Below are 12,293 nucleotides of genomic sequence, written 5' to 3' on the forward strand. Positions count from 1 at the left end.
CCTAATTGGTGTTTTAATCTTGTTAAATGAATATATTTTTGGGCTTATGCTAGTCTTAGACAATAATGAAGATTTCATTTGATCTGATATACACTTTTAGGCTCAAGAAAATACAGATTGCACATTATATGATATGTGAACCCAACCATTGTGGCATGAACATAGTGTACGGTTTAGCGAATGTGTAAATGACTCCACAGCACAATGTCTCCAACTAAAGGTGAGTACAATGGGTCAATCTACTTCAAAATGTAATTTTCTACAATAATAAACTAGCCAGGACTGGAGGGGGGGAAATGAGGCTGGAATTAAACCTTATGAACATATGGTAAGAGTGCTAGGATGTATTCATTACTAACTATTACTGACTATGTTCAGTTATACTTTCATGTATTGAATAATGTTTGTGAAAGGTGCAGTATATAAAGCTTGGATTTAGGTGTTGGATGTGTTCACAGTGAAATTATTGCTATATGTGTAGTATAAGAAATTTAGTAGTTGATTTGCATCTTTGCAGGCTTTTTATTCCAGTGGGCTTAGTAAGCACTTAGGCAGAATTCCTAAATGCACTTTCTTAGAAATTAATATCATTTACACAAATGGGATTTTAATGTAAATGGATTTAGGACTGGGTACTTAGAAAGCAATGGTGCCAGTAAAATTACTGTCATTTTGTATTACTGGAATATTTGGGGATATTTCTAAGTATGTTTATCCAGAGCAGAACCAATGCTTCTGATGGGAGAAACACGTACCCACCTTCCCACCTGCTGTGGAGTTTCAGACACCTTAGAGAAGATGTGGGAAGTTTAGGGACACTGCATCGGAGGGAGAAGGAGTGGGTGTCAGCGTACGTGTTAACTGCACAGCCATGCATAGGAGATAGGCAGCCATATAAATGTATTAAATAAGCAAATAAACAAGACATTGAATCGATTCCTTGGTTTAAAGCAGCATGGTTACCTGGGAATTCTGGTGTACTTTCCTTCAAAAATATTTTGGTCTGAAGATTTTGTTTGGCTGTATTTTTTGTATGATTACATTATCACAAAATGTAGGCAAATGATTTGGTGTATAGTATTCTATTTCTGTAAATAAAAAGCAAGAAACTGAAGTGCTATTGTTAAGTTGTGCAGCTTGATTTAAATGTTAAAACATTTCTATGCTCTCCCAGTGGTATCTATGGAAAAGTGCAAAAAAAAAAAAAAAGGCCAGTCATGGCAACTGATTGAAACCCTATACCAGTGATAACGAACCTTTTTCCCTCGGGTGCGGAAAGACCATGGGTGTGTGCTATCGCACATGCCCGAGTGCCCATGCCCATAATTCAATACCTGGGGAGGACGAAAACAGCTTCCCCCACTCCTTAGAGGCCCTCTGGAGGGCGTAAATTCTGGTGGACCTAATAGGCTCATGTTTCATCCTCCTCAGGTTCCAAAGGCTTCCCTGTAGCCAGGGTAGGGTAAAAACACCCTTCCCCATGCCCCCAGAGGCTCTCTGGAAGCCAAAAACACCCTCCCAGAGTCTCTGTGCAGGCCAAAAATTAGCTGGCCAGCATAAACATGCTTCCCAACTTCTGGTGGGCCCAGTAGGCTTGTGTTTCGCCTTCCCAGGCTCTAAGGGCTTCCCTGGAGACGGGGGAGGGTAAAAATGCCCTCCCCCACCCGTCAAGAGTCTCTCTGGAAGCCACAAACACCCTTCCACAGCCTCTGTGTAAGCCAAAAAGCAGCTGGCTAAGACAACAGCTCGCGTGTCAGCAGATATGGCTCTACGTGCCACCTGTGGCACCCATGCCATAGGTTCGCCATCACTGCCCTACACCCTTGTACATGCATGTGTTTTAATAAATAAGATGGGGTGTGGATTGCATTGCCATAACCTCCATCTGAACATTTTTTACACATCCACCCCAATTGGGATGCTCTGAATCCTAACGTTTCAGTTCATTTGAAGGCCCCAGGATTTAAAACAGTTTAAAAACAATAAAACCAGGTAGAAATTTCACATCTAGTAGCAACAATAAAAGTAACAGTGAAAGAAAATAATTATTGAAGTTAAAACCAATTTAAAAACAAAGAGGTCATGAATATGTTATAATTGTCCTACAGATGGATACATTGGAGACAGTTATCAGACTCTGTCAATATATCAATTAGTTTTTTGAGCTTAAAGTTAGATTTATCTAGATCGAGAAATAAGATTTAGAAAGCCATTCTTTAGAAAATGAATAATTTCAGTTGGTATCTTATGCCTGCATTATAACATTTTTACAGCCTATGCAAGAAATGTGACAATATTTAGGAAAATATCAGGTCTTAATAGTATATTTTAATTGTTTTTAATACTCCTTTTTAAATCAAGTAGTGTTTTATTCCAGCCACAAACTTATTTCATATATCATATTGTACAACAAGTTAAGAGTTCAATAGTGTTTAATATATGAAATTGTATTTAAAGCTGGCTAACCTGAACCATTCCTGAATTAGTAGCATTTTATCTATTTATTCTCATAAACAAATGACTTGATTGGAGATTGATTCAATGACTTTAATACAAATTTAATATTTGAATACAATTTTTACTGATTGCATGATTAAGGTCTTCAAATATGGGTACAGCCTGGGATTCCCTTGATTATAATCCTTTTACTTTAATGCAATTTTATAAAAATATGATTACTTTTCTGAGACTAAACAGATAGCTCAAATTAGTTTTGTAAGCTAGTATTCTATTTAACATACATTAATTTATTAGGCACAGTTGATTAGGAACAGAATATAGCCAATAGTATTCTATTAAGTAAGATGTCTGTACATCCAGTTCATAATTATTTCTATTGATAGTCAGTAGGTCTCTTGTGTAGGAGCGACGGGTTTGAGAAAGGAGTTTTGAGACATGTGATATTAGGTAGGTGCTGTCAGTCTCTTACAATGCTGCCCTTGAGACAATGTATTGCTGTTTTATATCATTTGTTTCAGAAAAAAATGTTTGGTAAAATGAAAAATAAACATTTCTGTAAAATATTTTCTGCCTGCTGTGTGACTAGTTTCTGCCTTCTCAATGTTCTGGCTCCATGATTTAATATACAGTATTTGATTAAACTGGCATAAATAGTAGGTTGGCATCCTTATTAGCAGTGTGAAGTTGATATTATTGACAATCTATACTAACTTTTGGTGGGCTATCCTGTCATTACCTACAATGTATCTATGTTTTTATAATAAAGTAGTCTCAAAGTTGAATAGGCCCAAAGATGACCCATTAGTGGAGGAAACATATGGAAAAAAGCAGTACAGTGATACCTCGTCTTACGAACGCCTCTTCATACGAACTTTTCAAGATTCGAACCCGGTGTTTAAGATTTTTTTGCCTCTTCTTCCGAACTATTTTCACCTTATGAACCCAAGCCACCGTCGCTGGGATGCCCCGCCTCCGGACTTCCCCTCACTGGGAAACTCCACCTCAGGACTTTCGTTGCCAACGAAGTGCCCGTTTTTGCGCTGCTGGGATTCCCCTGAGGCTCCCCTCCCTGGGAAACCCCACCTCCAGACTTCCGTGTTTTTGCGATGAGGGGAGCCTCAGCAAAATCGCAGCATCACAAAAACACGGAAGTCTGGAATTGGGGTTTCCCAGGGAGGGGAGCCTCAGGGGAATCTCAGCAGCGCAAAATGGGCACTTCGTCTGGCAATGGAAGTCCGGAGGCAGGGATTCCCAGCGGCGTAAGGCAAAGGGTGAGTTTTGGGCTTGCACGCATTATTCGCTTTTTCATTGATTCCTATGGGAAACATTGTTTCATCTTACGAACTTTTCACCTTACGAACCTCATCCAGGAACCAATTAAGTTCGTAAGACAAGGTATCATTCTACTCTTCCAGTTTATTTTATTTATCTATTATTAGACTTGCTGTGGCAACTCTAGATAGCTTACAATCATAAATTTACAATTTAGCTAGAGTTACGGGTGCCAGATTCTGCCTCTTATAATCTTTTGCCTGTTTGTCTTTTGATCACAATTTTTGTGATCGAAAGATGACTCCGGGTGTCTTTTGATCACAATGCCACACACTTTTTGTGTGCTGGGTGGCCATTGCACAGTATATGATAAATAAATGGTAATACACTACATATATCTTTTACTAAGCACCAACCAACCCTTATTGTAAAGGGGTTGTCCTTCAGATACACACCTACATAGAGAGGCGTTGAAGGATCAGTTTCATCTTGTCATTTTTGAGCTTTAAAAGTCTTCAAGGACCACTGTCAGTCGCTGTCACTACTAATAGGTGAAAGAGATAACGGTCTTTCAGCACGTAATTCATCACACACATTGATTTAATGGGTACTGCTAAGCCTGTTTGATTCACGTGGAATTAATGTAGATCAGGGAAAGTACAGGGGAAGTGGAATGTTGTAGATGTAACATACTTGAACAGCAGTGAGAAACACAGGGAAGTATATGATACTAACGGCATTATTTTCCCTGTAAACCAATCTTTGTACTGTTCACAAGTCTGCTGGATCAGATCTGTCCCCAAGGTGACAGTGGGGGAGGGAGCAAAAGTGACAGGAGAAGGGACTGCTCTCCATACTGTAATTTGTGAAATACAAAACTGCCCCTTGTGCAACCCAATCCATCTAGCTCTTCTGGGTGGGTGTGGGTGTGTTAAGAGCTTCAGCTGATTGACAACATTTATCAGATAAGATCAGGAGGAACCAACTGCTTTTGAAGAACCATACTGCAAAGGTAGTATTTTTATACTCACTTGTAAATACTGACTTGTGTAGATTTCATTAGATATACCAGGAGTCAAAATCTTTTAACTGCTAGCTGTAGTTCAGCAATTCAGATCTCACCAGGCTCAAGGTTAATTTAGCCTTCCATGGTGGGTGAAATTAGGATCAAGATTATTGGGGGCAATGTGCTGATTTTGTTAAACTGCTTAGAGAAGGCTGTAAAAGCATTATAAAGCGGTATACTGTATAAGTCTAAACGCTACTGCTATTTAATTGGGGGGGGGGGGGAGAACATGCCCTGCTCAAAAAAAATAAAGGGAACACTCAGATAACACATCCTAGATCTGAATGAATGAATGAAATATTCTCATCAAATACTTTGTTCTGTGCAAAGCTGAATGTGCACAACAGCATGTGGAATTGATTGTCAGTCAGTGTTGCTTCCTAAGTGGACAGTTTGATTTCAGAGAAGTTGGATTTACTTGGAGTTATATTGTGTTGTTTAAGTGTTCCCTTTATTTTTTTGAGCAGTATATATATATACAGTATATATACATATATGACAAATACTGCACAGCAGGGGGGAGGTACTAATTGTATTGGCGGCCAATGGCCCCTTTCTTCTTCAAGTCTGAGGAGAATGAGGAGATAAAACAAAAGCACGTGTCAATTTTTCCCCTCCCTTGGCGAAGTAAGGCAAGCAGGTCACTTTGACTTCTAGGCAGATGCTGAAGCTCCCAGCACAGAACGTCTCCTTCCTCCATCCCCCTCTAACATAGCGGGCAGAGATGTCTCTTCCCCACCCCTTTCTTGGAGAGTTTCGCACAGGCGCGCAATTGCGCGCTCTCTTTACACGCTCAGTCACTCCTCACGCTAAGTCCGTCTAGCGTACCGTCTCTCTCTCTCTCGCGCGCGCGCGCGCACACACACCCACCCCACACGCGCGCGCAGGCACACACCCACCAAAGACACGCATGCGCACGCGCAGGGAAGTAGGAGGAGAAACGCAAACGTAAAAAAATAGGGAGCCTATGGAGGGGGGCGGGGAGAGAGAGAGAGAGAGAGAAATCTCAGTTGCACTTCTGGCTCTTTTAAAAAGTTTGTGTAAATTGGAATGAGGTCAGATTTGGAGCTTCTCATTGCACACGGTGATTGGGTTCCAAGCCAATCGGAACCGAGGGGCGGGGTTTTGGCACGACGGAGCGTTGGATACAGCCGACGATTGGTTCAGAAAAGAGCTGAGGAAGGATAAAGCCGCACGAGGCGGAATTGAGCGCCGCTCTAAGCTTGCAGCAAGAGAAAGTGTGTGTAGTAGGGCGGGGGGGAAGAGGCCAAGTCTGTAGTCCCCGTTTGTACATGTGTCTTTTTTTTTAAAGTGGGGGGCTGTGTATTTACAGGCGAGCAAGACGGGACTATACATTTACTGCACCAAGTCACTGGTTTTTTTTCCCCCTATCGAGAAGACACCCGGTTATTAATGCTTACTCGGTTGTGCGAGCGGGGTTTTTTACCCCCAGCTAAACTCCCTGGCAGCCGTTGAATCATCACAGAAAAAAAAACCTTGCTCTAATTCTTGGACGAAGATTGTTTTCCTCCCCTTATTATTACCGGCTTGGCGACGTGAGCATTTTCTTTTTAAAAAAAAGGGTTTTTGTGTATCTTCAAGATTTTTTTTTCCAGTTAGTGGGCGTGCTTCTTCTGCCGAGACACCGAGTTACAGTATTAGGAGAGGGTGAAAGACGGGAGAGAGATAAAAAAAACCCCACCGCCAACTTGTGAACGCCAGGGTGAGGGAAGAGGTGGCAAAAAAAGAGAGAGAGAACTAGGATTGGCGGATTTTTTGTTTTTCTTTTTCAAGGAAAGACACTCTTTCCACTTAGAGCCGGGAGTCTGCAAACTCGCTAGTGCAAAGTTGCGGCGGAGAGGCGTGCGCGAGCGAAACGCGGCGTGTGTGGAGCTACAACTACTTCCCGGAGAGAGTCGTGCCTTAAAAGTAACGGGGGCGGAACGAAAGCGCTGTGGCCGAGGGGGGCTCGGGAGAGAGACCGGCCAAGTTTGAGGGTCTTGTTCCAAGCGGGGTGGCCAAGCTGAGCCCCGCCGCTTTCCCCGCAGCCGCTGCGGCGCGCGCCGACCCCGCAACATGGTGCAGCAGACGAACAACGCGGAGAACACGGAAGCCCTCCTGGCCGGCGAGAACTCGGACTCCGGGGCCGGCATCGAGCTGGGCATGGCCTCTTCTCCCACTCCGGGCTCGACGGCTTCGACGGGGGGCAAAGCGGACGACCCGAGCTGGTGCAAGACGCCCAGCGGGCACATCAAACGGCCCATGAACGCCTTCATGGTGTGGTCTCAGATCGAGCGGCGGAAGATCATGGAGCAGTCGCCGGACATGCACAACGCGGAGATCTCCAAGCGCCTGGGCAAGCGGTGGAAGCTGCTCAAGGACGGCGACAAGATCCCCTTCATCCGCGAGGCGGAGCGGCTGCGCCTCAAGCACATGGCGGACTACCCCGACTACAAGTACCGGCCCAGGAAGAAGGTGAAGTCGGGCACGAACTCTGGGAAGCCGGGTGAGAAGAGCGGGGGTGGAGGGAGTGGCGGCGGCGGCAATAATCAGGGAGCAGCCGCCGGCTCCGCTGGCGCTGCTGCTTCCAACTCTTCCAAGCTTGCCCAGAAAAAGGGCAGTGCCGCCAAACTCTCACCCAGTGGCGCCGGCAAGCCGCATCCCAAACTCAGCCCGAGTGGAGGCGGCGGCACGAAAGCTCCGTCTTCTTTTCCATCGGAACAGCCGGCTGCCCTCCTGCCCCCGGAGCACCACTCTCTCTACAAATCCCGCACCGCCTCGCCGGGCTCCTCGCCCTCGAGCAGCCACAGCAGCAGCAGCCACAGCAGCCGACATCTCCCCGAGAAGAAGGCCAAGCGGCACTACCTCTTCTCCCACTCGTCGCCCGGCGGCGCCGTCCCGGCCAGCCCGACCCTCAGCACTTCCACGGAAGCCAGCGACCCGCTGAGCCTCTACGACGAAGTCGCGGCCGTGGGCGGCCGGCAGGACTTGGGCGAGCCCTCCGCTTCCCCCGTGGGCCATTGCTCCCCGGCGGACCACCGAAGCTACACCAGCTTGCGGGCGCCGTCGCCGACGCCTTCGACCTCGCTCTCTTCTTCGTCGGCTTCCTCCTCCTCCGCCTCCTGCGCTTCCTCCTCTTCCGACGACGACGAGTTCGAAGACGACCTGTTGGACCTCAACCCCAGCCCGGGCTTCGACGGCATGGCGCTGGGGGGCAGCCTGAGCTCCTCGGTCCTCGACCGGGATCTGGATTTTAACTTGGAGCCCGGCTCGGGCTCTCACTTTGAGTTCCCGGACTATTGTACCCCTGAGGTGAGTGAAATGATCTCGGGAGACTGGCTTGAATCCAGCATTTCCAACTTGGTCTTTACGTACTGAGTTGGCGGGCCGGGGGGGAAGAACCGAAGGATTATGAGGAGAGCAAACGCCGCGCGTTGAGAGGGGAAAGCAAAGAGACGTTGGACATGGCGCTCAAACCCCCTCAGGCGCGCTGCAAAACTAGAGAGCATTTCACCCATGGTGGAGGATGGTCCCCCGCCCTCCCTTCCACGACTGAAACCGACTTTGAGGGGTGTGTGTGCGCGCGTGGTTGTTTATTTTTCCTCATAATTTCGCTAACGCGGCAAAAAAAAGGGATCAACGCGTTCTTCACCGAGAAAGCTACCACAGAAATAACACCGGACTTAAAGTCGACCCCCTCCCCCTCCTCTCGTTCACGTTTTCATCCTTTTTGCAGCCGAAGAATTGAAAAAGCACGTTTCAGACTCTGGTGAGAAATCTAGTGGCTTAAACAGGAATGACAACTACAACAAGTAGGAGGCGGGGTGGGGGTAATTCGCCACACACCTTTTTCCTTGGTTGAATTGGAGAGGGAGGGGGGAAAGGTTAAATTCTGCTAGGTGTATTAGGTGTGTCTTTTGGGTTTAGGAGCGAAAGCTGGTGTGCTTTGAAAAAAAAAAATCTTTGCATTTTTGGAAGGTTCTCTTTATACATCGAAAGAGATGGGGATGACTGCCCTGGGAACTGGACTGAATCCTAAACAGAATGAAAAAGAGACAAGCATTCGAAAAGGAACTGGAAATCAGGCTGAAAACATTAATAAAACTGAAAAGGATTTGCGTGTGTGTGGGAGAAGGTGGTGGTAGATTTTCTTTGCCACACTACCTTACATTCATAGAAATGTATGTGGAATTTCAGCAACACATACTGTAACTTTTTTTTAAAAAAAAAATGGAGACAGATATAGAACATGCCAACTGTCCAATAATGTGGTACAGGGGAAATTGAGGGTGATTGCCCTTTCTTGCAAAAATGTGTTTTTCCTTACTCAGAATCGTGATGGTGTTGGATTATTTCTCTGGTGGGTTTTAATATAGCATGTTATCCTTTTGGAGGGGTTTTTTTTTTTGGTAAGACTGTTGAACAGTTTAAAAAAAGAATAGTGTTAGAATAATATAAAAAGCAGATAGATGGCGCTATGTTTGATTCCTTCAAAAATTATCACCAGCTTTTTTTCACTCTTAACTCTTTAAAGGATTCAAACGCAACTCAAATCTGTGCTGGACTTCAAAAAGAACACAGGACCAAATTTTTCCTCAGTGTGTATGTATGTGCGTGCGTGCGTTCCTCTGTAGCTGTAAATGAAGACTTTTCACAACAGGATTCATTCTTGAAATGGTTTTTTTCCCCTTTCTAAATGAAATTGGATGCCATTTTATAAGTGAAGTATTTATACTGGCCAAATGTTTTTACTTGTATTCCTTTGTCCTTTTTTTGGTAGTTCTGTTTGTTACCCTCACCATTTTTATGTCACCTTCACTGAAGGGCTAGAGTTTTAACTTTTAATTTTTATATTTAAATGTAGACTTTTGACACTTTTAAAAACAGAAGAGAAGATGAAAACGTTTGATTATTTTCTCAGTGTATTTTTGTAAAAAATATATAAGGGGTGTAAATTGCTGTTTTGGATTTCCTGATTATAAATAGGGCTGCTGGTTAATCTTTCTCACAAAATCAGTCCCTACTTTCATCATGTTTACACTCCAATCTGCAGGCTTCTTAAAGAGACAGTATCTCTTCTATCTACCATTCAACTCTACTTGGGAGTTGAGAGAGGAATTGAACTCTAATCTATTGTAGGGCTAATTTCTAACAAACCCTCCCTCAAAATAAAGCTTACATTGTATAGAGAAAACAATATTTTTCAGGAAAAAGGGATCCTGTAGCTTTAACTTCAAAACCACATCTTTTGCACTTTTTGTAAGCAAAAACAAAGTAAATGAAAACCATGCCATTTAAATCACTGGACCTATCTAAATGCCGATTTGAGTTTGCAACACTATGTACTGCATTTTTCATTCTTGTATTTGACTATTTAATCCTTATACTTGTCGCTGAGTATAATTGTTTTAGTCTCTTATGGCATGATGATAGCATATGTATTCAGGTTTATAGCTGTTGTGTTTTAAGATGAGAAAAAGTGAAAACATCTTTGTACATTTAAGTCTGTATAATAATAAGCAAAAAAGATTGTGTGTTTATGTATGTTAATATAACTTGACAGGCATGAGGACATCTGCCTAATGAAGAGGTTCCGTTAAGGGTTTTTTAATCTTTGGTTTCCTTTTTAGTTTTTTGGTTATCCATCCTGTGCAATATGCTGTGTGGAATATCTTTGTCTAAGGATCTGCCCATAAATAACAATGTTGGGTGGGGTGGGAGGGGAAAGCTGGCTAATAAAAGCCAAGTTCACTGCCTGTCAGATTGTCAATATTCTTTCTGTAAATAACCTTTTCCCCAAAGGAAATAAAATCAGCTGGAACTGAACCCTAAAACCCTGCTCCTATTGTCGTTATTTTAAGACTTTCTGGCTGTGTATCTTTGCCCTATGAAATGAAAGCATTTTACAATGATGGGTCTATATGCAGAGCTGTTAATACAGAAATGTGTCCTTTCCCTTCCCTCTCCTCCTGCTGAAGCTTCATCTCTTTGTGCGCCTTTGGCTGGGTTCTATGCTTGCATGCTTTCTAGGAATAGGCGTGTATTAAGGGAATGCTAATAGCATTTTCAATGAAAGGCTAATAAGACTGGAATGGGAAGTGGACTTGTGCTCACAGAAGGCCATTAGAGGGGATATGCAACTACTGTATAAGGAATCTGCTTTTAAAAGGTCCTGTAACCATTTTGTCCTATCAGTGTGACCTTGCAATGTGAAATTCCTGACTTAACATCCTTGAGTTTCCAAATGGATTTTATAGCTGAGGAATTACATGAAGCTTATCTTCCATTTTTTGAAATTTTTTTTAAATGTTCTTAGGTTGATTCATTGCCAAAATAACAAACTTATTTCCCTTTTCTGGTATCCAGTAACCAATTTCAGAAGGACCCTACAACAAAAACTGGGCAGAGAACTAGGAACAGAAATGCACACATTGAGCAGTATTTTTTTTGTTGTGAGTCTCTTTGCAAGGTGTCATCTGGCCCTTTTGTCTTTTATATAACCCTTTTCCAAGCAGATGTGAAATAGGTCAGTAGGCGAAGTGTTAAGTATTGTGGCAGCTTTGATGAAGCTTAGAATATGCATTGCAAACCAACTGTGGGTGGGGGAAGAACCTCTTGCATAGCCACAAACTCAAACTGAATTCTACTGTAAATACATATGCACTGAGTATATATCTCTGATCAAATAATTTTCTATCTCATCAATTACACTTAATACTCAAATGTTAAACAAATCCTTAATTGGAAATTATGCTTTTTTAAAAAAAATACAATGTTTCTTTTTCAAATGAATCAAGTACATGTGAGCACATTTTCAGAGAATGTCACAAAAACAATAATGGCTCCATTCTAGTAGACAATGTTTTGATAATGAACTCGTGCAATAATGGATGCACACTGCCTTCATGGATTCCCAGAGCACAATAGATAGGCTGTGTTTGCATGATAATTTACCTAATGTTTGCATGACCATGGTTTATACAATCTGTGTTTGCAGGACCCATAAACTACATGGGTTAGGTTAGGTTTTTACAAGCTATAGGCGAAATATGGTTAACTAAAAGGTACATTTGGTTTTTAAATAAGGAGCAGCATACTTAATCAGACAAGCCAATGTTTACAATACTGCATATGTTTTCATTTACAAAGATTGTCAAACTGCACCATTAACAAGTGAAAAAAATGGAAAAATGTTTCAAAATAATAGCTGAATCCTTTGTAGCTTATTTCATAAACTGCCTTCTCTAGGGATTTTTATGCATGAAGGAACATTTAAATAAATAGGCATCTTATATTCTGTTTGTACTACACATTTTCCCAAGGTTAACCATGTTTTGGAATCAAACTAGCTCTGTGGGTTTGCATACCACATTGATATGGCCATGTGGGCTGGACTAGTTTGTGGTGGGATATACTGCAAGAAATCTTGCATACTATAATTCAAATACATTAAACTAGTCCATTAGCTTGATGGGCACTGGGCAATCTTTTGGAT

The 12,293-nt window shown here is 42.9% G+C and overlaps 2 protein-coding genes across 2 annotated transcripts in view; both read left to right on the top strand.

Moving 5' to 3' along the window:
• Positions 1–12,293, top strand: part of CDKAL1 (CDK5 regulatory subunit associated protein 1 like 1) — a 652,416-nt gene that overhangs the window by 591,535 nt on the left and 48,588 nt on the right. The window lies entirely within an intron of this gene.
• Positions 5,930–10,632, top strand: SOX4 (SRY-box transcription factor 4). Its single transcript, XM_070747354.1, has one exon. The coding sequence runs from the start codon at positions 6,875–6,877 to the stop codon at positions 8,174–8,176; it is 1,302 nt and encodes a 433-aa protein (XP_070603455.1). The 5' UTR covers positions 5,930–6,874; the 3' UTR covers positions 8,177–10,632.

The sequence above is a fragment of the Erythrolamprus reginae genome, chromosome 3, assembly GCF_031021105.1.
Source record: "Erythrolamprus reginae isolate rEryReg1 chromosome 3, rEryReg1.hap1, whole genome shotgun sequence".
Lineage (NCBI taxonomy): Eukaryota > Metazoa > Chordata > Lepidosauria > Squamata > Dipsadidae > Erythrolamprus > Erythrolamprus reginae.

Bases quoted from the DNA above. Each gene is read 5' to 3' on its own strand.
- SOX4 (XM_070747354.1), top strand. From the start codon at position 6,875: ATGGTGCAGCAGACGAACAACGCGGAGAACACGGAAGCCCTCCTGGCC.